The sequence below is a fragment of the Chiloscyllium plagiosum genome, chromosome 36, assembly GCF_004010195.1.
Source record: "Chiloscyllium plagiosum isolate BGI_BamShark_2017 chromosome 36, ASM401019v2, whole genome shotgun sequence".
Classification (NCBI taxonomy): domain Eukaryota; kingdom Metazoa; phylum Chordata; class Chondrichthyes; order Orectolobiformes; family Hemiscylliidae; genus Chiloscyllium; species Chiloscyllium plagiosum.
In genome coordinates, this window is record NC_057745.1 from 32,709,702 (window position 1) to 32,735,748 (window position 26,047).

The 26,047-nt window shown below is 45.8% G+C and overlaps 1 protein-coding gene across 5 annotated transcripts in view; it reads right to left on the minus strand.

Annotated features, from left to right (window-relative positions):
• The window catches only part of arnt2 (aryl-hydrocarbon receptor nuclear translocator 2), a 462,386-nt gene that overhangs the window by 169,210 nt on the left and 267,129 nt on the right, over positions 1-26,047 (minus strand). For all 5 annotated transcript variants that reach the window (XM_043677623.1, XM_043677621.1, XM_043677622.1 and 2 more), the window contains one exon: positions 5,063-5,214. In XM_043677623.1, coding sequence (XP_043533558.1) covers positions 5,063-5,214 — 152 coding nt within the window. The remainder of the gene's footprint in view (positions 1-5,062; positions 5,215-26,047) is intronic.

A 26,047-nucleotide genomic window follows, 5' to 3' on the forward strand; every position in this document is an offset into this window, starting at 1 on the left:
GCCTTCCTAACCTGCAATCTTCTTCCTAACCTCTCCGCCCCCACCCCAGTCTGATCTATCACCCTCACCTTGACCTCTTTCAACCTATCACATTTCCAATGCCCCTCTCCCAAGTCCCTCCTCCCTACCTTTTATCTTAGCCTGCTGGACAAACTTTCCCCATTCCTGAAGAAGGGCTTATGCCCGAAACGTCGATTCTCCTGTTCCCTGGATGCTGCCTGACCTGCTGCGCTTTTCCAGCAACACATTTCCAGCACAGGTTTGTTATAAACAAATGTAAAATACAGTACATTCCAGCTGGAAACAGGAAATCTTATAGTCTCCAGAATTTAGCTTATAATATTCAGCATCTGTAGTCAGACAATTTTCTATAACTATATAAATCAAGTTCAAAGACACTGCTTAGGGCATTCAAAGTGAGAGTATGCTCCGACAGTCCATTCTTTGCTATTTAGAAAAGCCATTTGAATTTCTACAAACAATCCTCATTTTTGTGCAAAATAAATTATGGATAAAAAAAAAAATCGATCTACTTGTCTGACCACCTATGATGGTCACTCTACACAGTGCCAGGTGATGATTGTCATAACCCACACTGCTGTATGGTGATGGTCTGGACCCCCAGTCCTGCGTGGTGATGATCACAACCACCAGCAAATCATTTGTTTCTTTACTTGACATTGCCATGACCTACTGCCCTGCATCCTTTTACCCTCTAATCTCTCCTGTCTGTTACCCAATCATAGATCCTTCTTTTTATTCCTTGGCCCACTCTGCCTTTTCCTGTCTTGTACATAAACTACTCCAACACCAAACATTCTCAGATCTGATAAAAGATTGTCAATGTTAGCTTTGTTCCTCTCATCTTAGATCTGGAAGACAAATTGAACATTTGTAATATTTTCTATTTTTATCGCATTATGAATAAAACTATTCTCAAGTAAATCACTAAAAAAAATTGATTACCATGTGTATGATTAAAAGAGTTTAAATATATTCCACACAGAGAAGCAAGATGGCGGCAGAGTAAGATGCTCCTACCAGAGCTCCTCTGCTTCACCTGTTGTTTTTCTTTTCCCCTTTTATAGAGTCAGCGACATACAGCATGGAAACAACTTGTCAATATCCCAACCCAATCTAGTCCCACTTGCCAGCACCCAGCCCATATCTCTCCAAATCCTTCCTATTCATATACCCATCCAGATGCCTTTTAAATGTTGCATTTATACTAACCTCCACCACTTCCTCTGGCACCTCATTTCATACCTGTACCACCCTCAGCGTGAAAAGGTTGCCCTGTAGGTCTCTTTTATATCTTTCCCCTCTCACCCTCTAGTTCTGGACTCCACCCTCCCCAGGGAAAATACTTTGTTTATTTATCCTATCCATGCCCCTCATGATTTTATAAACCTCTATAAGGTCACCTCTCAGCCTCCTATGCTCCAGGGAAAACAGCTCTAGCCTATTCAACCTCTCCCTATAGCTCAAATCCTTCAAACCCTGGCAACATCCTTGTAAATCTCTTCTGAACCCTTTCAAGTTTCACAACATCTTTCCAGTAGAAAGGAGGCCAGAATTGCAGGCAATATTCTAACCAATGTCCTGTGCAGCCGCAACATGACCTGCCAAGTCCTGTACTCAATACTCTGACCAATAAAGGAAAGCATACCAAACGCCTTCTTCACTATCCTATCTACCTGCGACTCCACTTTCAAGGAGCTATGAACCTGCACTCCAAGGTCTCTTTCTCCAGCAACATTCCCTAGGACATTACCATTCAGTTAATAAGTCCTGCTAAGATTTGCTTTCCCAAAATGCAGCACCTCATATTTATCTGAATTAAACTCCATCTGCCACTTCTCAGCCCATTGGCTCATCTGATCAAGATCCTGTTGCATCGGAGGTAACCTTCTTTGCTGTCCACTACACCTGCAATTTTGGTGTCACCTGCAAACTTACTAACTATACCTCATATGCTCACATCCAAAACATTTATATAAATGATGAGAAGTAGTGGACCCAGCATCTTTTTTGCAGGAGTGGACAGCGAGTCCTGGAGCAACGTGAAGAGCAGCAGCCAGAGAGTAGCACAGTCAGCAGGACCCAAAGTGAGCCCAGGAACAGTGAGGGGGGCAGCGAGCCCAGGAACGGTGAGGGGGGCAGCGAGCCCAGGAACGGTGAGGGGGGGACAGCGAGCCCAGAAACGGTGAGGGGGGCAGCGAGCCCAGGAACGGTGACGGCGGCAACGAGCCCAGGAACGGTGACGGCGGCAGCGAGCCCAGGAACGGTGACGGGGGCAGCGAGCCCAGGAATGGTGACGGGGGCAGCGAGCCCACGAACGGTGACGGGGGCAGCGAGCCCACGAACAGAGAGGAAGGCAGCGAACCCAGGAACAGTGAGGGGGGCAGTGAGCCCAGGAACAGTGTGGGGGACAGTGAGCCCAGGAATGCTGTGGGGGACAGTGAGCCCAGGAACAGTGAGGGGGGCAGTGAGCCCAGGAACAGTGAGGGAGCTAGTGAGCCCAGGAACGGTGTGGGGGACAGTGAGCCCAGGAACGGTGTGGGGGACGGTGAGCCCAGGAACGGTGTGGGGGACGGTGAGCCCAGGAACGGTGTGGGGGACGGTGAGCCCAGGAACGGTGTGGGGGACGGTGAGCCCAGGAACGGTGTGGGGGACGGTGAGCCCAGGAACGGTGTGGGGGACGGTGAGCCCAGGAACGGTGTGGGGGACGGTGAGCCCAGGAACGGTGTGGGGGACGGTGAGCCCAGGAACGGTGTGGGGGACGGTGAGCCCAGGAACGGTGTGGGGGACGGTGAGCCCAGGAACGGTGTGGGGGACGGTGAGCCCAGGAACGGTGTGGGGGACGGTGAGCCCAGGAACGGTGTGGGGGACGTGAGCCCAGGAACAGTGAGCCCAGGAACAGTGAGGGGGGCAGTGAGCCCAGGAACAGTGAGGGGGGCAGTGAGCCCAGGAACAGTGAGGGGGGCAGTGAGCCCAGGAACAGTGAGGGGGGCAGTGAGCCCAGGAACAGTGAGGGGGGCAGTGAGCCCAGGAACAGTGAGGGGGGCAGTGAGCCCAGGAACAGTGAGGGGGGCAGTGAGCCCAGGAACAGTGAGGGGGGCAGTGAGCCCAGGAACAGTGAGGGGGGCAGTGAGCCCAGGAACAGTGAGGGGGGCAGTGAGCCCAGGAACAGTGAGGGGGGCAGTGAGCCCAGGAACAGTGAGGGGGGCAGTGAGCCCAGGAACAGTGAGGGGGGCAGTGAGCCCAGGAACAGTGAGGGGGGCAGTGAGCCCAGGAACAGTGAGGGGGGCAGTGAGCCCAGGAACAGTGAGGGGGGCAGTGAGCCCAGGAACAGTGAGGGGGGCAGTGAGCCCAGGAACAGTGAGGGGGGCAGTGAGCCCAGGAACAGTGAGGGGGGCAGTGAGCCCAGGAACAGTGAGGGGGGCAGTGAGCCCAGGAACAGTGAGGGGGGCAGTGAGCCCAGGAACAGTGAGGGGGGCAGTGAGCCCAGGAACAGTGTGGGGGGCAGTGAGCCCAGGAACAGTGAGGGGAGGAACAGTGAGGGGGGCAGTGAGCCCAGGAACAGTGAGGGGGGCAGTGAGCCCAGGAACAGTGAGGGGGGCAGTGAGCCCAGGAACAGTGAGGGGGGCAGTGAGCCCAGGAACAGTGAGGGGGGCAGTGAGCCCAGGAACAGTGAGGGGGGCAGTGAGCCCAGGAACAGTGAGGGGGGCAGTGAGCCCAGGAACAGTGAGGGGGGCAGTGAGCCCAGGAACAGTGAGGGGGGCAGTGAGCCCAGGAACAGTGAGGGGGGCAGTGAGCCCAGGAACAGTGAGGGGGGCAGTGAGCCCAGGAACAGTGAGGGGGGCAGTGAGCCCAGGAACAGTGAGGGGGGCAGTGAGCCCAGGAACAGTGAGGGGGGCAGTGAGCCCAGGAACAGTGAGGGGGGCAGTGAGCCCAGGAACAGTGAGGGGGGCAGTGAGCCCAGGAACAGTGAGGGGGGCAGTGAGCCCAGGAACAGTGAGGGGGGCAGTGAGCCCAGGAACAGTGAGGGGGGCAGTGAGCCCAGGAACAGTGAGGGGGGCAGTGAGCCCAGGAACAGTGAGGGGGGCAGTGAGCCCAGGAACAGTGAGGGGGGCAGTGAGCCCAGGAACAGTGAGGGGGGCAGTGAGCCCAGGAACAGTGAGGGGGGCAGTGAGCCCAGGAACAGTGAGGGGGGCAGTGAGCCCAGGAACAGTGAGGGGGGCAGTGAGCCCAGGAACAGTGAGGGGGGCAGTGAGCCCAGGAACAGTGAGGGGGGCAGTGAGCCCAGGAACAGTGAGGGGGGCAGTGAGCCCAGGAACAGTGAGGGGGGCAGTGAGCCCAGGAACAGTGAGGGGACAGTGAGCCCAGGAACGGTGAGGGGGACAGTGAGCCCAGGAACGGTGAGGGGGACAGTGAGCCCAGGAACGGTGAGGGGGACAGTGAGCCCAGGAACGGTGTGGGGACGGTGAGCCCAGGAACAATGAGTCCTGAAGCAGTGTGCTGGGAAGCAGCCCCAAAGCAGAGTGGGCAGCAAGTCCCAGAGCAGCACATGGTCAGCAAGTCCCAGCTTAACACGAGGCCTGAAAGTTCTGGAGCAGTGCGCAGGCAGCGAATCCTCAGTGGAGTCCGGCGCAGGTGAGGCAGTCCTGGAACTTACCTGGGATCAGCTGAGTGCCAGTATGGAGTGGACCGGAGGCTTGGAGTGGAGCAGGAATGGCTGATGGACTGGAGTCCGGGGTCTGCCGCAGGCGGTCAGGTCATGTGTGGGCACCCTGCGCTGAGCTGCTCCAACGGTGTCTTATTTCTAACCTTTTTTTTTAAACACTAAATTGATACAACTACTTTTTATTTCTCTTTTGCATCCAAAATTTGTACCTCGGTCCTTGTAGCTGAGATGGTGCAGACATTGTAAAAGCTATCACTGTACTTCTACAGTGGAGAACACGTAACAGTAAAGGTTATTCTATATTTTAGTTCACTTTATACGATTCTAACTTGGCTACATCAAAACAAAACATACCACTTAACTACAGACACTTACTTTACATTGGTGTTGGTGCAGATAATATATTCAATTTCATCGGAATAGGGATTCTGAAAAGTAAAACTGCTTGTCCTTATCCACAACCAATCTCTGCTTTTTGTTCGGAAACGGTACATCACTGATAGCACCTGCCCTTTCAATTTCACAACCTTGAGAAAAGAAAACAATTATTACATATATGCAGCTTATTCCAAGATAAATGGATATGAACTAATGGACAATGCAGAATATGAACTTAGATAAAAACGTATGACTGAGATTACATGGACTTTGCTTGTACAATACCCTGCTTTGGAATCAGTAGGAATATTGAACTCAGTCGTTTTGGTATGAAGTATCCTCACACTGTGGGCAATAGTGAGGCTTTGGAAAGGGCACAGTCTAGGTCTACTTCGCAAGTTCCCAGCGTGAGTATCTCGGTTATTAAGATGGACTAACACAGCCATGTTTCTATACTTTTGAGACACAGGTGGAAATCTGACTGAAGATTTATGTGAAGCAATTAAATCATGTTTCAGTCGACAGTTTGTTCCATTTGAATAGGTTTTGAATGAGCACAGATTATAATGTTATATCTGGAAGCCAAATCCTGGTTAGGTTATCAGGGAATTGTTCTTCCTGCAAGAGAATAGTTGATCATTGGAACAAATTGCCAACTGGCATAGTGGATGCTGAATCAGTAACTTCCTGAAAGTGAGGCAGGACCTGGTTCTGGCTAGGGGGAAGATCACCTCCAAACAAAAATTTGGTGTTTCAGCAATTACCGAGGCCAAAGCAACTTCCTGGACTAGGTTTAATCACATTGTGGAACCATAGTTAAATGTTTCAAATGTTTCATCCAAAATTAAGTTTGGATTTTTGGTCTGGTTTTCTCTTCCAGGTGGTCACACATGTGAACTGGGTGAAGAATGTATATATCAGGAAATCATTACCATATGGAACAAGTAGGACGGATTAGAATCTTTTTTTTCCTGTCTGTCACTGTTGGGATGACTTGTGCTTTAGATCCGAATCTATGCAGTCATCACTAGCCTTTTTAGTTGCAATAATTTTTTTTCAGGTTGCTCCAATTGTCTGGGTGTCGGATGTAAGTTGAATCAGGAGCTGAAATTGGCCTGTCGCAAAGATGTTACTAAAGTTATTATGGGGGATTTCAACATGCAGGTAGACTGGGAGAATCAGGATGGTATTGGACCTCAAGGACTTTGTGGAGTGCCTCCGAGATGGATTCTTAGAACAGTTGGTGCTGGAGCCGACCAGGGAGAAAGCAATTCTGGAACAGGTATTGTGCAACGAACCAGAATTGATCAGGGACTTCGAAGTGAAGGAGCCATTAGGAAGTAGTGACCATAATACAATAAGCTTCAATCTGCAATTTGAGAGGGAGAGGGTACAATCTGAAGTGACAATATTTCTGTTAAATAAAGGGAACTATGGAGCTATGAGGAGGACTGAGAAGCTTTTAAAGAACAACAGAGGATTACTAAGAAGGAAATATGCAGAGAAAAAAATGAGGTACAAAGATAAACTGGCCAAAAATATAAAGGAGGATAGTAAAAGCTTTTTTAGGTATGTGAAAGGTTAACACTAAAATTGGGCCCTCGAAGACAGAAACAGGGGAATATATTACGGGGAACAAAGAAATGGTAGAAGAATTGAATTGATACTTCAGATCTGTGTTCACTGGGTAAGACACAAGCAATCTCCCTGAGGTAACAGTGACTGAAGGACCTGAACTGAAGGGAATTTATATTTGCCAGGAATTGGTGTTGGAGAGACTGTTAGGTCTGAAGGTTGATAAGTCCCCGGGGCCTGATGGTCTACATCCCAGGGTACTGAAGGAGGTGGCTCGAGAAATCGTGGATGCATTGGTGATTATTTTCCAAAGTTTGATAGATTCGGGATCAGTTCCTGCGGATTTGAGAGTGGCTAATGTTGTACCACGTTTTAAAAAAGGTGGGAGAGAGAAAGCAGGAAATTATAGACCAGTTAGTCTGACCTCAGTGGTGGGAAAGATGCTGGAGTCTATTATAAAGAATGAAATTACGACACATCTGGATAGTAGTAACAGGATAGATCAGAGTCAGCATGGATTTATGAAGGGGAAATCATGCTTGACCAATCTTCTGGAATTTTTTGAGGATGTAACTATGAAGATGGATGAGGGAGATCCAATAGATGTAGTGTACTTGGACTTTCAGAAAGCTTTTGATAAAGTCCCACATAGGAGGTTAGGGAGCAAAATTAAGTCGCATGGTATTGGGGGCAAAGTCCTAACTTGGACGGAAAGTTGGTTGGCTGACAGGAAACAAAGAGTAGTGATAAACGGTTCCATTTCGGAATGGCAGGCAGTGACCAGTGGGGTACCGCAGGGATCAGTGCTGGGACCGCAGCTTTTTACAATATATATTAATGATATAGAAGATGGTATTAGGAGTAACATTAGCAAATTTGCTGATGATACTAAGCTGGGTGGCAGGGTGAAATGTGAGGAGGATGTTAGGAGATTACAGGGTGACCTGGACAGGTTAGGTGAGTGGTCAGATACATCGCAGATGCAGTTTAATGTGGATAAATGTATGGTTATCCACTTTGGTGGCAAGAACAGGAAGGCAGATTACTACCTAAATGAACCAATTTAGGTAAAGGGGCAGTACAAAGAGATCTGAGTATTCTTGTACACCAGTCAATGAAGGTAAGCATGTAGGTAAGCAGGTAGTGAAGAACGCTAATAGCATGCTGGCCTTCATAACAAGAGGAATTGAGTATAGAAGCAAAGAGGTGCTTCTGCAGCTGTACAGGGCCCTGGTGAAACCACAACTGGAGTATTGTGTGCAGCTCTGGTCTCCAAATTTGAGGAAAGACATTCTGGCTATTGAGGGATTGCAGCGTAGGTTGGCAGTGGAGGCCCAGTCTCTGGATTCATTTAAGAAAGAGTTGGATAGAGCTCTCAAGGATAGTGGAATCAAGGGTTATGGAGATAAGGCAGGAACAGGATACTGATTAAGGATGATCAGCCATGATCATATTGAATGGTGGTGCAGGCTCCAAGGGCAGTATGGCCTACTCCTGCACCTATTGTCTATTGTCCAGAAAGACTGGTGATATAACGTGCTAAGCCCTTTATTTACCATTCAACGTGTTCAACTGTGGATTACCTGGTATGTGGCACTTTCTGATCAACAACAGAAAGACTCCTGGTTAGTTTAAGTTAAACCACATATGTGAAGTCGCCATAGTCCCAGAGGACCACAGGCTGCTTTCTCATTAGACAGAGATGACTAGTAGTTTAACCTGAGGTCACCACACTTCAAGCAAGGGATGACTTGGAGAAGATAGGGCCTTCATGCTGACCTCAACTGGTGCAGAATTGAAGCTGCGTTATGGCATCATTCTGCACCATAAGCCAGCCAGCCAATCACTGATAAGCCCTTTAGCAAGCAAGACAAATGAGTGTCCTCACCAACACAAAACTACAATATCATACAATGGAAAACACAGGAATAGGAAAGGGAGTGTTGTTTATCATGGGAAGACATACACCTACATGCCCAAATGACAGGTTTACAAGGCAGTTCATCACTCCTGAGATAACAGACTCAACAGTGGAAAAGACATTTAATTGTATCAAGGTCACTCGAAAATACAAAGGATTTTGTAAACTGTCTCCAAGGCCAGTACCAGCTTTAGGAGAGGCTTCCCAGCAATTGAAAGTCCTGTAGTTTAATATGATGTCCAGAGGAATCCAAAGGGTGATTGCAAGTCCAAATCAAAACTTGCAACTCATATTTTGTGTAAATTTTCTTACATTTGAAACTCTAAACTTTTTATTGATACATCTAGTAGTTTTCCTACGTGTTTTGAGAAGATTTATAGCTCAAGTTGAGGTTCTGGATGTAAGCTTGCTCGCTGATTTGGCAAGTTTGCTTTCAGATTTTTTGTCACCCTACTAAGTAACATCATCAGTGAGCTTCCTGTAAAGCGCTTGTGTTATGGCCCGCTTTCTATTTATGTGTTTAGGATTCCTTGGGGTGGTGATGTCATCTCCTGTTCTTTTTTTCAGAGGGTGGTAGATGGGATCCAAGTCAATGTGTTTGCTGATAAAGTTCCGGTTGGAATGCTAAGCTTCTAGGAATTCTCATGCACATCTCTGTTTGGCTTGTTCTAGGATGGATGTGTTGTCCCAGTCGAAGTGGTGTCCTTCCTCATCTGTATGTAAGGATACTAGTCAGAGAGGGTCATGTCTGTTGTGGCTAGTTAATTAATGTTCATGTATCCTGGTGGCTGATTTTCTGCCCGTTTGTCCAATGCAGTGTTTGTTACAGTTCTTGTAAGGTATTTTATAAATGACGTTCAGTTTGCTTGTCTGTATAGGGTCTTTCAAGTTCATTAGCTGCTGTTTTAGTGTGTTGGTGGGTTTGTGGGCTAGCATGATGCCAAAAGGTCTAAGTAGTCTGGCAGTCATTTCTGAGATGCCTTTCATGTAGGGGAGAGTGGCTAGGGTTTCTGGGCGGGTTTTGTTGCTGAGAAATCGGTGGACTGTGTTCATTGGGTACCCGTTCTTTTTGAATACGCTGTGTGTGTGATTTTCCTCTACTCTGGGTTGCCATGTGGCTCATTGAAATAATGTTCTAATGTAGCCATTTCTGAGATGCCTTTCATGTAGGGGAGAGTGGCTAGGGTTTCTGGGAGGGTTTTGTCTGCTCGTTTGGTTTGTTGCTGAGAAATCGGTGGATTGTGTTCATTGGGTACCCATTCTTTTTGAATACGCTGTGTGTGTGATTTTCCTCTACTCTGGGTTGCCATGTGGCTCATTGAAATAATGTTCTAATGTAGCTCCGTTTGTGGGTGCTGGGATGATTGTTTCTATAGTTCAGTATTTGGTCCGTATGTGTTGTTTTCCTATAGACACTAATTTTCCTACATAATCATTATTCATGTGGAGTTCAGATACAAACTGACTATTTGAGGGGGCATCATACTCAAAATTCTAATCCCATCCTTACAGGCACCCAAATACGCACACTTTCTAAAGAAAGGTCAGTCACAAGAACTGTCCAACCCAAGATTGTTCAATACATAATTAATTGTCCATCTACATCTTGGACTATTACTTAAATGGCTGTAAATTGAGAGGGGCATGTATGTCCTTGTGTACCAATTGCTGAAAGTGAAGGAATAGGTGCAGCAGGTAGTCAAGGTGGCAAACCATATATTGGTCTTCATGGCAACAGGACTCAAGTACAGTTACAAGGATATTTTGCTGCATTTATACAGGTCATTGTTGAGGCTACACCTGGAATAGTGTATGCTGTTTTGGTCTCCTTCTCTGAGGAAGAATATCTTTGCTATATAGGGAGGGCAGTGAGGGTTTACCAAATTGTTTCCTGGGATGGCAGGAAAGGAAAAAAGAGAGATCGAGTCTGTTAGAATTTTATTCACTGGAGTCTGGAAGAATGAGGAAGGATCCCATAGAAACCTAGAAAATATAACAGGACTTTGGTTGTAGGAAGGATGTTTCCAATGGTGGAGGAGCCAAGAACCAGGAGTCATAGTTTAAGGATAAGGGATACATGCTTTAGGACTGAGATCAGGATAAATTTCATCACCCAGAAAGTGGTGAGTCTGTGGAACTCACTAACATGGGAAGTGGCTGAGGCCAAAACGTTATGTGTTTTCAAGGAGGAGGTAGATATTGTTCTTGTGGCTCAAAGGATATGGAAGGGTGAGCGTAGGATCAGCCACAGTCATATTGAATAGTGGAGCAGGTTCAAGGAGTAAGTGGTCTTCTTCTTGCTTCTATGTTTGAATGATAGTTGCACAATGTCAGCAGTATTTGCAATTCCCCATATGTTGAAACAGTCCTTTACCACATGCAGCAGGACCTGGATAACATCTAGACTTGGGTGATAAGTGGCAAATCACATTTGCATCACACTTGTGCCAGGCAATGACCACTTCTCTAACATGGGAGAATTTAACTATTGCTGCTTGGCATTACTATTGGTAAATAACCCACTGCTAACATCCTGGAGGTTATCATTGACCGGACCTGAACTGGACTGGACCAGCCACACAAATGCCATGCTATAACAGTTGATCAAAATTCTGTACTAAGTAACTCGCATCTAGTCTCCCAGGTGCCAGTCTACCACTTTGAGGTGCATGTCAGGAGTGTGATAGAATGTTCTTTCATTGTCAGGATGAGTGCAGCTCCATCAACACAAGAAGTTCGACATCATCCAGGACAAAGAGTCACCCCATCTAATTCATTTGCTCCACCACCACACGCACTGACAGCAGCAGGAGTATGTACCATCTATAGTGCACTGCAACAACTCATGTAGGCTGTTTAGACAGCATCTTTCAATCCCGTGACTTCTGTCACCAGAGGCAGCAAATGCATCTCCAACAAGTTCCACTCAAAACCACACATCATTCTGACTTTGAAATATATCACAGTCCTTCAGTGTATTCTGGACTCTACCATCCACTAGGTATAGTTTTTTTTCCCCCAAGTCCCCACTAAATCTCCTGTCTTTAACCTCACAATTCTGCTGCCTCGATATTGACAATTCAGCTTAGAGGAACAATTGCTTTGTATTCACCCTATTCATGCCCCTCAATTTTGTGCACATCTATGAGGTCACCCCACCCACCCCCAACCTTCTCTGCTCAGAGAAGATAAAGATAACAAGCATAGAGTTACAGAGATGTACAGCATGGAAATAGACCCTTCGTTCCAACTTGTCCATGCCGACCAGATATCCAAAATTAATCTAGTTCTATTTGCTGGCATTTGCCCGATATCCCTCTAAGCCCTTCCTATTCATATACCTAGCCAGATGCCTTTTAAATGTTGAAATTGTACCAGCGCCCACCACTTCCTCTGGCAGCTCATTCCATACACGCACCAGGCGCTGCATGAAAAAGTTGCTCCTTATGTCACTTTTAAATCTTTCCTCTCTCACCTTAAAGCTATACTCTCTAGTTCTGGACTCCCCCAACCTGGGAAAAGACCATGTCTATCCAACCTCTCTTCATGGAGAAAGTGCTCCAACCCAAGTAACATCCTGTTGTGTCTCCTCTGCACCCCTCCTCCAGAGCAATTACATCCTTCCTATCATGTAGTGACTAGAACTGCACACACTACTCCAGCTACAGCCTACCAAAGTCCTGTACAGCTCTAACATAACCTCCCTGTTCTATGTCTATGTTGCAACTGATACAACTGATAATTGCATGTGTCCTGTTTGCCTTAACTACCTTATTAACCCACTCCGTGGCCAAGCACCTCAAGATCGCTCTGTTCCAATGAGTGTACTTGTATCTTGCCTTTCATTGAGTACTCCCTTGTCTTATTACTGCATGTACTGGAAATAATTCAGACAGATGCCAAAGCTTGTGCCCTAAGAAGGCCAGTGTACCTGCCTTCAAACTCAATCTTGCAATATCACCATCCATGCAAATGACCTTATATGAATGTATGGAAAGGCTGATCTTAAACATTAAACAATTGAGTACATGAGTAACACATGATACCATCACATTCCACAATGGAAGGAATGAGAATTGCCAGAATAGCTGTATCAACAACCTCTGTGACTCAGGAACTATGCACAGCACAGCACTATTTCAAAATACAGATGGGTTTTGTTAGACAATAACAACCATTGCTGTAAACAACCTTCTGTGGTTTAACAGAGACATTGCAATTATGTTTGGAATAGATTTTAATATCAGTCTGCTTAAAAAAAGAAACTCAAACCAGCAAACTTTTCCTATCCTGATCTATTGCATCCGTTGCTCCCAATGTGGTCTTCTATATACTGGGGAGGTAAAAACAATGACTGCACATGCTGGAAACCAGATTCTGGATCAGTGGTGCTGGAAGAGCACAGCAATTCAGGCAGCATCCGACGAGCAGCAAAATCGACGTTTCGGGCAAAAGCCCTTCATCAGGAATAAAGGCAGAGAGCCTGAAGCGTGGAGAGATAAGCTAGAGGAGGGTGGGAGTGGGGAGAGAGTAGCATAGAGTACAATGGGTGAGTGGGGGAGGAGATGAAGGAAATAGGTCAGGGAGGAGAGGGTGGAGTGGATAGGTGGAAAAGGAGCTAGGCAGGTCGGACAAGTCTGGACAGGTCAAGGGGACAGTGTGGAGCTGGAAGGTTGAAACTAGGATGAGGTGGGGGAAGGGGAAATAAGGAAGCTGTTGAAGTCCACATTGATGCCCTGGGGTTGAAGTGTTCAGAGGCGGAAGATGAGGCGTTCTTCCTCCAGGCACCTGGTGGTGAGGGAGCGGCAGTGAAGGAGGCCCAGGACCTCCATGTCCTCGGCAGAGTGGGAGAGGGAGTTGAAATGTTGGGCCACGGGGCGGTGTGGTTGATTGGTGCGGGTGTCTCGGAGATGTTCCCTAAAGCGCTCTGCTAGGAGGCGCCCAGTCTCCCCAATGTAGAGGAGGCCCCATCGGGAGCAACGGATACAATAAATGATATTAGTGGATGTGCAAGTTAAACTTTGATGGATGTGGAAGGCTCCTTTAGGGCCTTGGATAGAGGTGAGGGAGGAGTGTGGGCACAGGTTTTACAGTTCCTGCGGTGGCAGGGGAAAGTGCCAGGATGGGAGGGTGTGTCGTGGGGGGGGCGTGGACCTGACCAGGTAGTCACGGAGGGAACGGTCTTTGCGGAAGACTGTTATAAACGCTGACTTGGGGATGGGTTCATGGAGTGTCTGCGTTCTGCATGTATCAATCAACCCAGCCTTCCAGTTGCTATCCATTTTAATTCCCCCTCCCACTCCCAGCAACATGTCCATTCTTTGCATCCTCCACTGTCAGACTGAGGGAAAATGTAAACTGGAGGAAAACCTGATATTTCGCATGGAGTCCTTACAGCCCAATGGCCTCAATACTGACTTCACCAACTTCAAAATCCCTTCACCACCAGCCTTATCCCATGTCTAGGCCCCCCTCCTCCTGATCTAACTGTCCATCTTCCCATTCAACTATCCATTCCACCCTTCTCACTGACCAATATCAGTAACCCCTATCCACCTATCACTAGCCCCAACCCCCTCCCCCTCCATGGAGTTTCGGTGAAAACATTGACTTTCCTGCTCCTTGGATGTTATCTGACCTGCTGTGCATTTCTAGCTCCACATCTATAGATATTTCCTAATGGCAGGAAATTGTGATAGTCACTATTGTGATGTAAAAGGTGGGCTTCATATCTAATTTTAATACTAATTTATAGTAAGTTTGGATTTCTGTTTGAGCTCGTAACTGGTGTGTTTCTATGCACCTGAAGTTGACACTTAACTGTAGCGTAGTGATTTCTTTTAAAACAGTGTTTGAAGACTGGCTTTAGAGTGAATGGGATTGTGTGCATCACTAATTAAATTTTTCATTTATTTTAGATTGTTGTGTGACCCGTCAAAGTAAATAATGGTGCCTTGAGAATTGAAAGAGATTTCTGGACCTTTTTTTAAGCTGATGGGTCACACCCATTGCTTAGATTCGGAGACTTTTCAGTTTCAATTTTTACTGTAAGTGGAGCATTCCTGTGAAGTCGGAGGAATAAGATGGCTGTATAGAGCAAAAAGTGCTCCTGAGAAGTGTAGGATATATAGGAAACTACGTAACCTTAATGTGAGGATTTTGAGTTAGCCCCAAACCAGATGTGTTCTGATAAAACCTTTAGATATACTTAAAGTTGAGTACAATGAAACACAGGTGTATGACGACTCCACAAAAAAGCCATCTGCAATTTCAGTCGAAACGCTAAGTCATAAGTGACTTAAGCATCCAAGATGTTAGATACAGGACTTTGGGTGTGAATGCTGTATAAGTGGTGTTTTCTGTATTGTACCAGGCTGTGTTTTGGGTTCAATATAAAAGCAGTCAGCTTCTTTTCCATTTATGAAGGAGGAGTGTTTACTAATAGGATTCTACTTTTACTGTATGTTTAAAAATATTTGAATTTGTATTACAAGTGGTTTATTTATTTTATGTTCATTTCATTTCTTCAAAAACTTGTGTTTTATTGTTAAAGCAGAAGCTGCAGCATAGACCGCCTTTATTTCAGCATAAGACCACTTCAAAATAAACAAAATGAATCAAAATATGATCCATCAAGACAGACTCCCCAGTAACAACATCAGGTGGGATCATCCGTTAGAAATACTGCTGCCATCACAACGACTGCCCGAGACACCAGGGGCAGTACTTTTGCCTCAGAGGCAGGACATACAATCTGGATCTGTTTTTGTGCCAGAAACCCAAGTCTGGTGGGAAAGTATCCAAAGTCTAAACTTTTGGGGCATGAGCACTTACTTAGAGCAGAGATGGGATTTCTGCCCAATTAAAGTTAGTAGGAGTAGAAGTGGATCCCAGACACTAAAGCCAGCCATGACAGAGGCTGGTAGTTGTCTTGAAGGAGAGCATTTGAGGCAAAACTTGCACTGCACCAAAGAGAGACAGTATATCATGGAAAGGAGAAAGTGAGGACTGCGGATCCTGGAGATCAGAGTCAAAAAATGGGGTGCTTGAAAAGGCAGCATCTGAGGAGCAGAAGAATCAATGCTTTGAGCATAAGGTCTTCATCAGGAATGTGGTGGGGAGAGGGGGAAGGTAGCTTGGAAGGCAATAGGTAGATGCAGGTGGGGGATGATGGTAATAGCTCAGAGCAGAGAGTGGAGCAGATAGGTGGGAAGGAAGATGGACAGGTAGAACAGTTCAAGAGGGTGGTGCCAAGTTGGAGGGTTGGATCTGGGATGAATGGGGAGCAGGGGAAATGAGGAATCTGGTGAAATAGACATTGATGCCATGTGGTTGGACAGTCCCAAGACAGAAGATGAGGTGTTCTTCCTCAAGGTGTTGGGTGGCCAAGATTTGGTGGTGGAGAAGGCCCAGGACTTGCACATCCTTGGCAGAGTGGAAGGAGCAGTTGAAGTGTTCGGCCACACGGCAGTGGGATTGTTTGGTACTTGTGTCCCAGAAATATTCTCTGAAATGTTCCACAAGTTGGTGTCCTGTCTCTCCAATGTGGAGGGGACCACATCGAGAACAACATACACAGTACATGAAGTATTTGGACGTGCAGAAAAATCTCTGCCAGATGTGGAAGGTTCCTTTGGAGCCTTGAATGAAGGTGAGGGAGGAGGTGTGGGCGCCTCCTGCAGTGGCAAGGGAAGGTACCGGGAGTGGAGGGTGGGTTGGTGGGGCAGCATGGACCTAACGAGGTATTTGCAGATGGAATGATCTCTGTAGAGGTCTGACAGGGGTGGGGAGGGAAATATCTCTCTGGTGGATGGGTCTGTCTGTAGGCGGCGGAAATGGCAGAGAATGATGCATTGTATCTGGAGATTGGGGGGGGTGGAAGGTGAGGATCAGGGGTGTTCCATCCTTGCATCCTTGTTGCATTTGGAAGGTTAGGGTTCAAGGTGGAGGTGCAGGAAGTGGAGGAGTTGCGCTGGAGGGCACTGTTGACCACGTGGGAGGGCAATTGCAGTCCTTGAACCAGGAGGCCATCTGGGATGTTCTGGAGTGTAATTGCTCCACCTGGGAATGGATACGGTGGAGGTGAAGGAATTGGGAGTAAGGAATAGCGTTTTTACAGGACGGGGGGGGGGGGAGGGGTGGAAAGAGGTGTAGTCCAGGTAGTTGTGGGCGTCAGTGGGTTTGAAGTAGATGTCCATGTTGAGTCCGTCGCCAGAAATCAATTTGTATCCGTGAGATCCCCTTCCCAAAGTTTGGCACAAGGAGGCCAACTGCCACACAGCAAGACGTATGACTTGAGAGGTGCCTCAAAAAAACACAGTCAGCACCTCAAGTAACAACACTGCAGCATTATCAAATAATAGCCAAGTAAGGAGAGATTAGGACAGATACACAAAAGGTGGGTCCAAGAAATTAGTTTTCTTCAAGGAGTGAAAGAAAAAAAAACATAGGGTTGATTGAAGAAGAAATTCCAGAGCTTGGAACTAAACAGTTAAAACCAAGAGTGTGGTGCTGGAAAAGCACAGCCAGTCAGGCAGCATCAGAGGAGCAGGAAAGTCAACATTTCGGGAAAAAGCTATTCACCGGCGACACGGTGGCACAATGGTTAGGACTGCTGCCTCACAGCGCCAGAGACCTGGGTTCAATTCCCGCCTCAGGCAACTGACTGTGTGGAGTTTGCACATTCTCCCCGTGTCTGCGTGGGTTTCCTCCGGGTGCTCCGGTTTCCTCCCACTGTCCAAAGACGTGCAGGTCAGGTGAATGGGCCATGCTAAATTGCCCGTAGTGTTAGGTAAGGGGTAAATGTAGGGGTATGGGTGGGTTGCGCTTCGGCGGGTCGGTGTGGACTTGTTGGGCCGAAGGGCCTGTTTCCACACTGTAATGTAATCTAAAAAAAATCAGGAATGAGGCTAGGAGCCTCGGGGCTGGAGGGATAAATGGGAGAGGAATGGGGCTGGGGAGAAGGTAGCTGAGAGTTCAATAGGTGGATGGAGGTGGCGGTAAAGGTGATAGGTCGGAGGGGAGGGTGGAGTGGATAGGTGGGAAGGAAGATGAACAGATGGGATGAAGATGGTGCTGAGCTGGAAGGTTGGAACTGGGGTAAGGTGGGGGAGGGGAAATGAGGAAACTAGTGAAATCCACATTGATGCCATGAGGTTGGAGGGACAAGAGGTGGAAGATGAGGGATTCTTCCTCCAGGCATCTGGTGGTAAGGGAGTGGCAATGGAGGAGGCCCAGGACCTGCATGTCCTCAGCAGAGTGGAAGGGGGAGTTGAAGCTTTTGGCCATGGGTCGGTGGGGTTGGTTGGTGCGGGTGTCCCAGAGATATTCTCTGAAGCGCTCTGCAAGTAGGCATCCTGCTTCCCCAGTGTAAAGGGGACCTCATCGGGAGCAACAGATATAGTAAATGACATGTGCAGGCAAAACTTTGATGGATGTGGATGGCTCCTTTGGGGCCTTGGACGGAGGTGAAGGAGGAGATATGGGCGCAGGTCTTGCAATTCCTATGGTGGCAGGGGAAGGTGCTGGGAGGGGAGGGTGGGTTGCCAGGGGGCGTGGACTTGACGAAGTAGTCTTGGAGAGAACGGACATTATGGAAAGTAGATGGGGTGGGGAGGGAAACATATATCTGGTGGTGGGGCCCGTTTGAAGTTGGTGGAAATAGTGAAGTTGAAGCTAAACAGTTAAAGTACAGCCACCAATGTTGGAACAATGAGAGTTTGCAATGTACAGGAGCAGAATTAGAGGACTGCAGAGAGACTGCCAGGATTGAAGAAAGCTACAGAGATGTGAGGGAGAACCCAGAGAGGGATTTGAAAATTACAAAGTAAATTTTAAGAATTGCGATCATGTCAAACGTAAAGCATACACAAGATGCCTGCTCTCTGTAATAGTAGATATGAGTAAGGAAACTCAGTAGGTTTCCCTGGATGCTGCCTGACCTGCTGTGCTGTTCCAGCAATAAAGTTTCAACTCAGTAGGTCAGCCAAATGTCTGGTTAGTGCATGCATATAGAACTCAGGGAAACTGCAGTGAAGTTTCAGTGGGATTTCAAAACGGTGCTTAAGCACAAAAACTAGGGACGGTACAATGACATTGTTGTTGGATTAGTAATCTAGACCAAAGAAAAGTTCTAGCAATTCAGGTTTGAATCCTATCACGATGGATGATGGAATTTCAATTTAACAAAATTTGGAATTAAAAGACCATAAAACCATTCTTGTAAAAACCCATCTGGTCCACTAGTGTAGTTTAGGGAAACAAATCTTTTGTTCTTATCTGGTCTGGCCTAAACTCTAGACTGATGATGACATGATGGACTCTTAACTGTCCTCTGAAATGGCCTAGAAAGACACTCAGTTATACCAAACAGCCGAAGAGTCTCAAAATCTGGCATCAACCTAAGTCGTCAACTGCCAACTTAATCCTGTTGTTTCTGCTAAGTCCGCTTTACTAATATCTGGGGGCGAGTGCCAAAATTGAAAGCACTGTCTCACAGACTTGTCAAGTAACTGCTCAACATAGTCATACTCACACCATCATTCCTTTCAGACAACGACCAGACAACACCATCAACATCCAAGTCAGACTCTGCAGAAGTGGCAGCACAGCTGTATATAGCAGGAGATGCTCGAAGAGTCTTCAACTTTGACTCTAGAACCTATGAAGTGTCCTGGCATGAGGTCATATATAGGTAAGAAAGTATCCTGTTATAACATTTCATATTCTGCTCAGCTGATGGATCAGTTCTATTCCACACTGAACGCCACTTGGAAGAAACAAGAAGTGTGGCATGGGTGCTGAATGTTCTTTGGGGTGGGGGTGGTGGATTCATTATCCAAAACTAAGTATCAGTTGGCAACACCATTGCTGACTGACTCCTAAAGAGAACAGCTGCTAGCCCATGCTGCCACAAGTGGTGAGGGAACCGACAAAGATATAAAAACAGAAATTGCTAGAGAAACTCTGCAGGTCTGGCAGTATTTGTGAAAAAAAAACGCAGAGTCAATGTTTCAGGTCCAGTGATCCTTCTTCAGAATGGACTTGAAGGAAAAAGCATACTTGACTTTATCCTCATCAATCTCCTTTCTGCTGATGCACCCGTCTCTGGCAGTATTGATAGGAGTGACTACTACATTGGTTTTGTGGAGATGATGATGATGGAGCTCTGTTTTTACATTGACGATGTCCTACAACATGTTGTGCAACAGTGTCGGCATGCTAGATAGAATAGATTTTGCACAGATCTAGCACTTGAAGACTGGGCATCCAAACAGCGCTGCACACAGCTGAAATGTTTTCTTAACACAATCTGCAAACTCATGTCTTGATATCTCCCACACTATCATTGCCATTTAGTCACGGGATCAACCCTGGTTCAATGAAAAGTATAAGAGGGCTATATCCAAAAATGAGTGCGAACCTGGTAAAGATACATCATAAGATGACTAGTGAGCCAAACAGTATAAGCAGCAAGTGATAGATAGAGCTAAGTGATCCCACAATTCCACACTAGATCAGATCTAAGCTCTGCAGCCTGTGATATCCAGTCATGAATGGTGGTGAACAATTGAAGAGCTCACTGGAAGAGGAGGCTCCACAAATATTGGCATCCTCAATAAAGGGACATTAGTACATTAGTACAAATGATAAGGCTGAAACAATTGCCGAGAAGATGATCAATCTTGGTCCCTTCTAGCGGTCCATTGCATGTGTCAGTCTTCAGCCAACTTAGTCACAGAGTCATAGAGATGTACAGCACGGAAACAGACCCTTCGGTCCAACCCGTCCATGCCGACCAGATATCCCAACCCAATCTAGTCCCACCTGCCGGCACCTGGCCCATATCCCTCCAAACCCTTCCTATTCATACACCCATCCAAATGCCTCTTAAATGTTTCAATTCTGCTAGCCTCCACCACTTCCTCTGGCAGCTCATTCCATACATGTATTACCCTCTGCATGAAAACGTTGCCCATTAGGTCTCTTTTATATCTTTCCCCTCTCACCCTAAATCTATGCCCTCTAGTTCTGGACTCCTCAACCCCAGGGAAAAGACTGCCTATTTACCCTATCCATGCCCCTCATAATTTTGTAAACCTCTATAAGGTCACCCCTCAGCCTCCGACGCTCCAGGGAAACCAGCCCCAGCCTGTTCAGCTCTCCCTATAGCTCAAATCCTCCAACCCTGGCAACATTCTTGTAAATCTTTTCTGAACCTTTTCAAGTTTCACAACATCTTTCCAACAGGAAGATGACCAGAATTGCATGCAATACTCCCAACAGTGGCCTAACCAATGTCCTGTACAACCGCAACATGACCTCCCAACTCCTGTACTCAATACTGATTTACTCCACATGATAATCAAAAAATAAATGAAGGCACTAGATTGTGCAAAGACTCTAACAACATTCTGGCAATAGCATCAAAGACATCTGTTCCTGAACTTGCTGTGCATCTAATCAAACTGTTCCAGCACAGCTACAACACTGACATCTACCCAGCAATGTGGAAAATTGCCCAATATGTCTTGTACACAAAACACAGGACAAATTCAACCTGGCCAATTACTGCCCCATCAGTCTGCTCTTGATCACCAGAAAAAATGAAGCAAAGGCTGATCCACAGTGCTATCATGCAGCACCTGCTCAGCAATACACTTCTAACAGAAAAGCAATTTAGATTCTACCAAGGCCACTCTGTTCTAAAGAAGGATCACTGGATCTGAAAATTAACTCTGATTTCTCTACACTGAAGATGCCAGACTTGCTTAGCTTTTCCAGCAATTTCTGTTAATATTTCATTCATTTCCTGACCTGGTTATAGTCTTGGTTCAAAGACAAAACAGCTAAATTTCAGAATTTTCAGTATTTCAGACACCTTCAGCGGCTTCATCAATTAACTCTCCACAGGTCAGAATTAGGCAACATTTGCTGATGAATACATAATGTTCAGTACCATTTACAGCTCCTCAGACACTGAAGCAGTTCATGTCCAAACACAGCAGTTCGTGCTCAATATCTAGGCTTGGGCTGACAGGTAACATTTACGCCATACAAATGTCAGGTAATGATGGAGAGAGAATCTAAACACCATCCATTGATATTAAAAACTATTACCGTTGCTGAATTGCCCAGCATCACATCTTGGTGGTTGCCATTAACCAAAACCTGAACTGGTTTAGCCATAAAAATACTGTGGCTACAAAGAACAGGTCAGAGGCTCGGAATACTGCAGTGAGTAATTCATCTCTGGATTTCCCAAAACTTGTCCACCATTTACAAGACACAAGTCAGGAGTGTGATAAAATACTGTCCAGTTGCCAGAATGAGTGCAGCTCCAACAATAATCAAGAAACTTGACACCAACCAGGATAAAGTTGCCTGCTTGATTGGGACAATTATCTACAAACATACACTCCCTCAACCTCCGATGCTCAGTAGCAATGTGCCTATCTACAATTTGCAATGCAAAAATTCACCAAGTAATCCACGATTACTACCATTGAGAAGCAATATGGGCAGCAGATACATGGGGAATACCACCAACTGCAAGTTCCCCTCTAAATGCCTCACTATCCTAACTTGGAAATACATCACCGTTCCTTCAGTGTTACTGAGTCAAAATCAAGAGGGCAGCCCATCATCTTCTCAAGGTAACATTCACAAATAAATAAGAAAAAGATTACTTATCCAAATCAGATCCATTTAAGGAGAAAATGTTAGCTCCACTGTTTTATCTATTTGACTCAAATACTTACTCTCCAGATGGATTACATAATGGATTTGCTTTTGTTTAGACAGTTGTGATTAAATCCTTGAAAAAGCTTTCTTCTTTTCAGGTCACAACCAACACCCTTCTTTCAACAGTAACATATGCCCCACCCTATCAAGAGTCGCAAAAGATACAGAGTTCATACAAGTATCCAAATCTGGGGCTTCCGATTACATGATAGATAAAACAAGCCCTGGAACTAATGATATAGTCTCGATGTTATTTTTGGCGCTGGGTATGACACACAGGCCCAAGTTTCCCACTGCAGCTCATGTCTTTATCTCTCCTTGGGAAGGAAACCTGTGCATGATGCTCACAGGTTCAAAACCAGATCTGCACTAGTTTTAATAGCCTCACTTTTCTGAAAACATTATCAAATCCCTGATAACACAAACAGCAGAGAGATCAAAAACAATTTTATTGGCTTCAGACGAAAGAATACATTCTCTCAAAAATAACAGGCTAAACTCAGATTCACAAAAGTTTGTCTTCTCATTATATTGTAATGTTAGTAAAAATAAACACTGACCTACAGTGTTACTCCCAGAGCTAAGCAATGATGTTACTCATATTATCATTGGTAGGTGCTTAGGAAAAACCTTAAAGGTACATGTTTAAAATATTATGGTGCAGAAGTACTGCTGGAGGTGCCATGTTACATATAAAGATTTTCTTTCACTGAAACGTAAGATTATAACATATGCAGGAAAATAGGAATGTTCATCTCCTCCAGAGAAAACAAAATCAGTCAAATGGAAGCTATCTGCCCAATTCAAATTTAAACGCTTAAATTTTCTTCATGATATTCCGCTCTTCCTCTTCTAGGGTATGCAAAAACCCAGTTGCACTATGAAGTAGATAAGAGAGGCATTAGTCCTTAATCCAAGTGTTGGCTGCTCATGAGTGGCATGGGACATGTATTTGCATTAAGATAATCAGAAGTTAAATTGCCAGTAAGGTTGAGTTACCAAGCTGCATGCCATGAATCAATGAAAAATAAACTGATGGATTACTTGAGGATTGATGTACTAGATAGCCCCAAGCGTTCTATATAACATACAAAAAGAATACAATGAACCAGGGCAGTCACTGTTCATGACTGGAGTGGTTTCTTCTAATAAGGAGTTGCACACTCTTGTCCCGAACTACCAGCAAAAAGATTTTGCTAAGTGGAACAGTAGTTCGCTGAATGTACATCTTTGGATAGATACATAATAGTATTGAATAAAAGAATGTTAATTATACCAGCACAAAATCACAAGATGAGTCAGTTGTCACAGGAGATACACCTAAATGAGCAGACAATTGTGGCAAAAGTCAGACAGATGTGGTGGTTGAAACGTGCAGGACAGAGTCACTAATGAGAATTTTTAAGTCCATCGAAAATACTTTTCTCTAATGGCGTGCCTTTTAATACATGCGAAATCTAACTGAGAGTGCAAGTACTGTCAACAGCACCATCTGCAGTACTGTAGTGTCACCTGTAGTTACAACACTCCACTTGCCACGTAGTTCCTCCAGCTGATTGGAGAATGCAATCATGTTATTGTAAAAGATAAAAGTCAATAACCCAATCTGTTGAACTTTTAGAAAGATTCCCACAAGCAAAAAGGCACGATAAAAAGCAATTTGTGACACAATAACAACTCAATAGCCTGGCCCATGCATCAGTGCTCTGAGGCAACAACTAAGATTAGATTACTTACAGTGTGGAAACAGGCCCTTCGGGCCAACAAGTCCACACCGACCCGCCGAAGCGCAACCCACCCATACCCCTACATTTACCCCTTACCTAACACTACAGGCAATTTAGCATGGCCAATTCACCTGACCTGCACATCTTTGGACTGTGGGAGGAAACCCATACAGACACGCGGAGAACGTGCAAACTCCACACAGTCAGTCGCCTGAGGCGGGAATTGAACCCGGGTCTCTGGCGCTGTGAGGCAGCAGTGCTTAAATTCTTGCATATAAAATGTATCTGTTGCATTACACAACAGTTGGGAGAATACTCGTGTGTGTTACATATGCAAATGGTTTTAATTAAATATATCCAATTATAAATACAGATATAAGACAGAGAAATGTATCCTGTTTCAACATTTACCCCTCACAATTATAACCACATTGCAGCACGAGGTGGAACATTTGCAAGTAACAGTACTGTAAAGAAACCACATTCCAAAGTAAAGAATTTTTCTAGCATTTTTTGCAATCTAAGCAGCTAATAAGAAATTTTGTGCGAAAAGAGTTGTTTGAAATTAGGTCAATGTTTACATTACTGCAGGAGGGAGAAAAAAGATTCCACCAGAGAAGCAGTGATGCCTTTGATAATTATAAGACGTCGAAAAGAATGTTACAGACAAGTAAAAACTTTAGTTCACTTATACAATGCAGGCACAGAATAATATAGTGTGAAATGAAAATATTTTTAAAATCGTATTTTCAAATATAAAATCAAAATACCACAAATATTGGAAAACTGAAATAAAAACAGGAAATAGTGAGAAGATTCAACAGTTCTGGCAGCATCTGTGTAAATCATAGAATCTCTACAGCGTGGAAACAGGCCATTTGGCCCAACAAGTTCACACCAACCCTCCAAAGAGTAATCCACCCAGACCCATCCCCATACCCTATTACTCTACATTTACCCCTGACTAATGCATTTAATCTACACATCCGGGAACACTATGGGCAACTTAGCATGGTCAATTCACATAAACTGCACATCTTTGAGATTATGCAAACTCCACACAGGCAGTCGCCCAAGGCCAGAATCGAACCTGGGTCCCTGGTGCTGTGAGGCAGCAGTGCTAACTACTGAGCCACCATACTACCTCTTAAATGCTGCACAGAAACAACTTCTGATTAAAAGAGCAGCAAGCAGAGTAAGAAAGAAAGAAAATTAAGCAAGTGAACCACTGGAAAATACTTTGGCCAGGAAAGGAATTGGGGAAGGGGGAAGCGCCCTGCATATGGCAGCATGGCCCAAAGGGGATGGGTATGGGGGGGGACCTTAACCTGGAAAGCCTCTTGGTCTGACCTATTCGGCACAGGAGCCACATGATGAGTTCCATCTGCCTGACCAGGAAGGGATGAGGCCACCAGTACAAAAATCAGATAGAGTCATAGAGATGTACAGCATGGAAACAGACCCTTCAGTCCAACCTGTCCATGCCGACCAGATATCCCAATCCAATCTAGTCCCACCTGCCAGCACCCAGGCCCACATCCCTCCAAACCCTTCCTCTTCATATACCCATCCAAATGCCTCTTAAATGTTGCAATTGTACCAGCTTCCACCACTTCCTCTGGCAGCTCATTCCATACATGTACCACCCACTGTGTGAAAACGTTGCCCCTTAGGTCTCTTTAATATATTTCTCCTCTCACCCTAAAGCTATGCCCTCTAGTTCTGCACTCCCCAACCCCAGGGAAAAGACTTTGTCTATTTATCCTATCCATGCCCCTCATAATTTTGTAAACCTCTATAAGGTCACCCCTCAGCATCCGACACTCCATTGAAAACAGCCCCAGCCTGTTCAGCCTCTCCCTGTAGCTCAGATCCTCCAACCCTGGCAACATCCTTGTAAATCTTTTTTGAACCCTTTCAAGTTTCACAACATCTTGGGCGGCACAGTGGCACAGTGGTTAGCACTGCTGCCTCACAGCACCAGAGACCCGGGTTCAATTCCCGCCTCAGGCGACT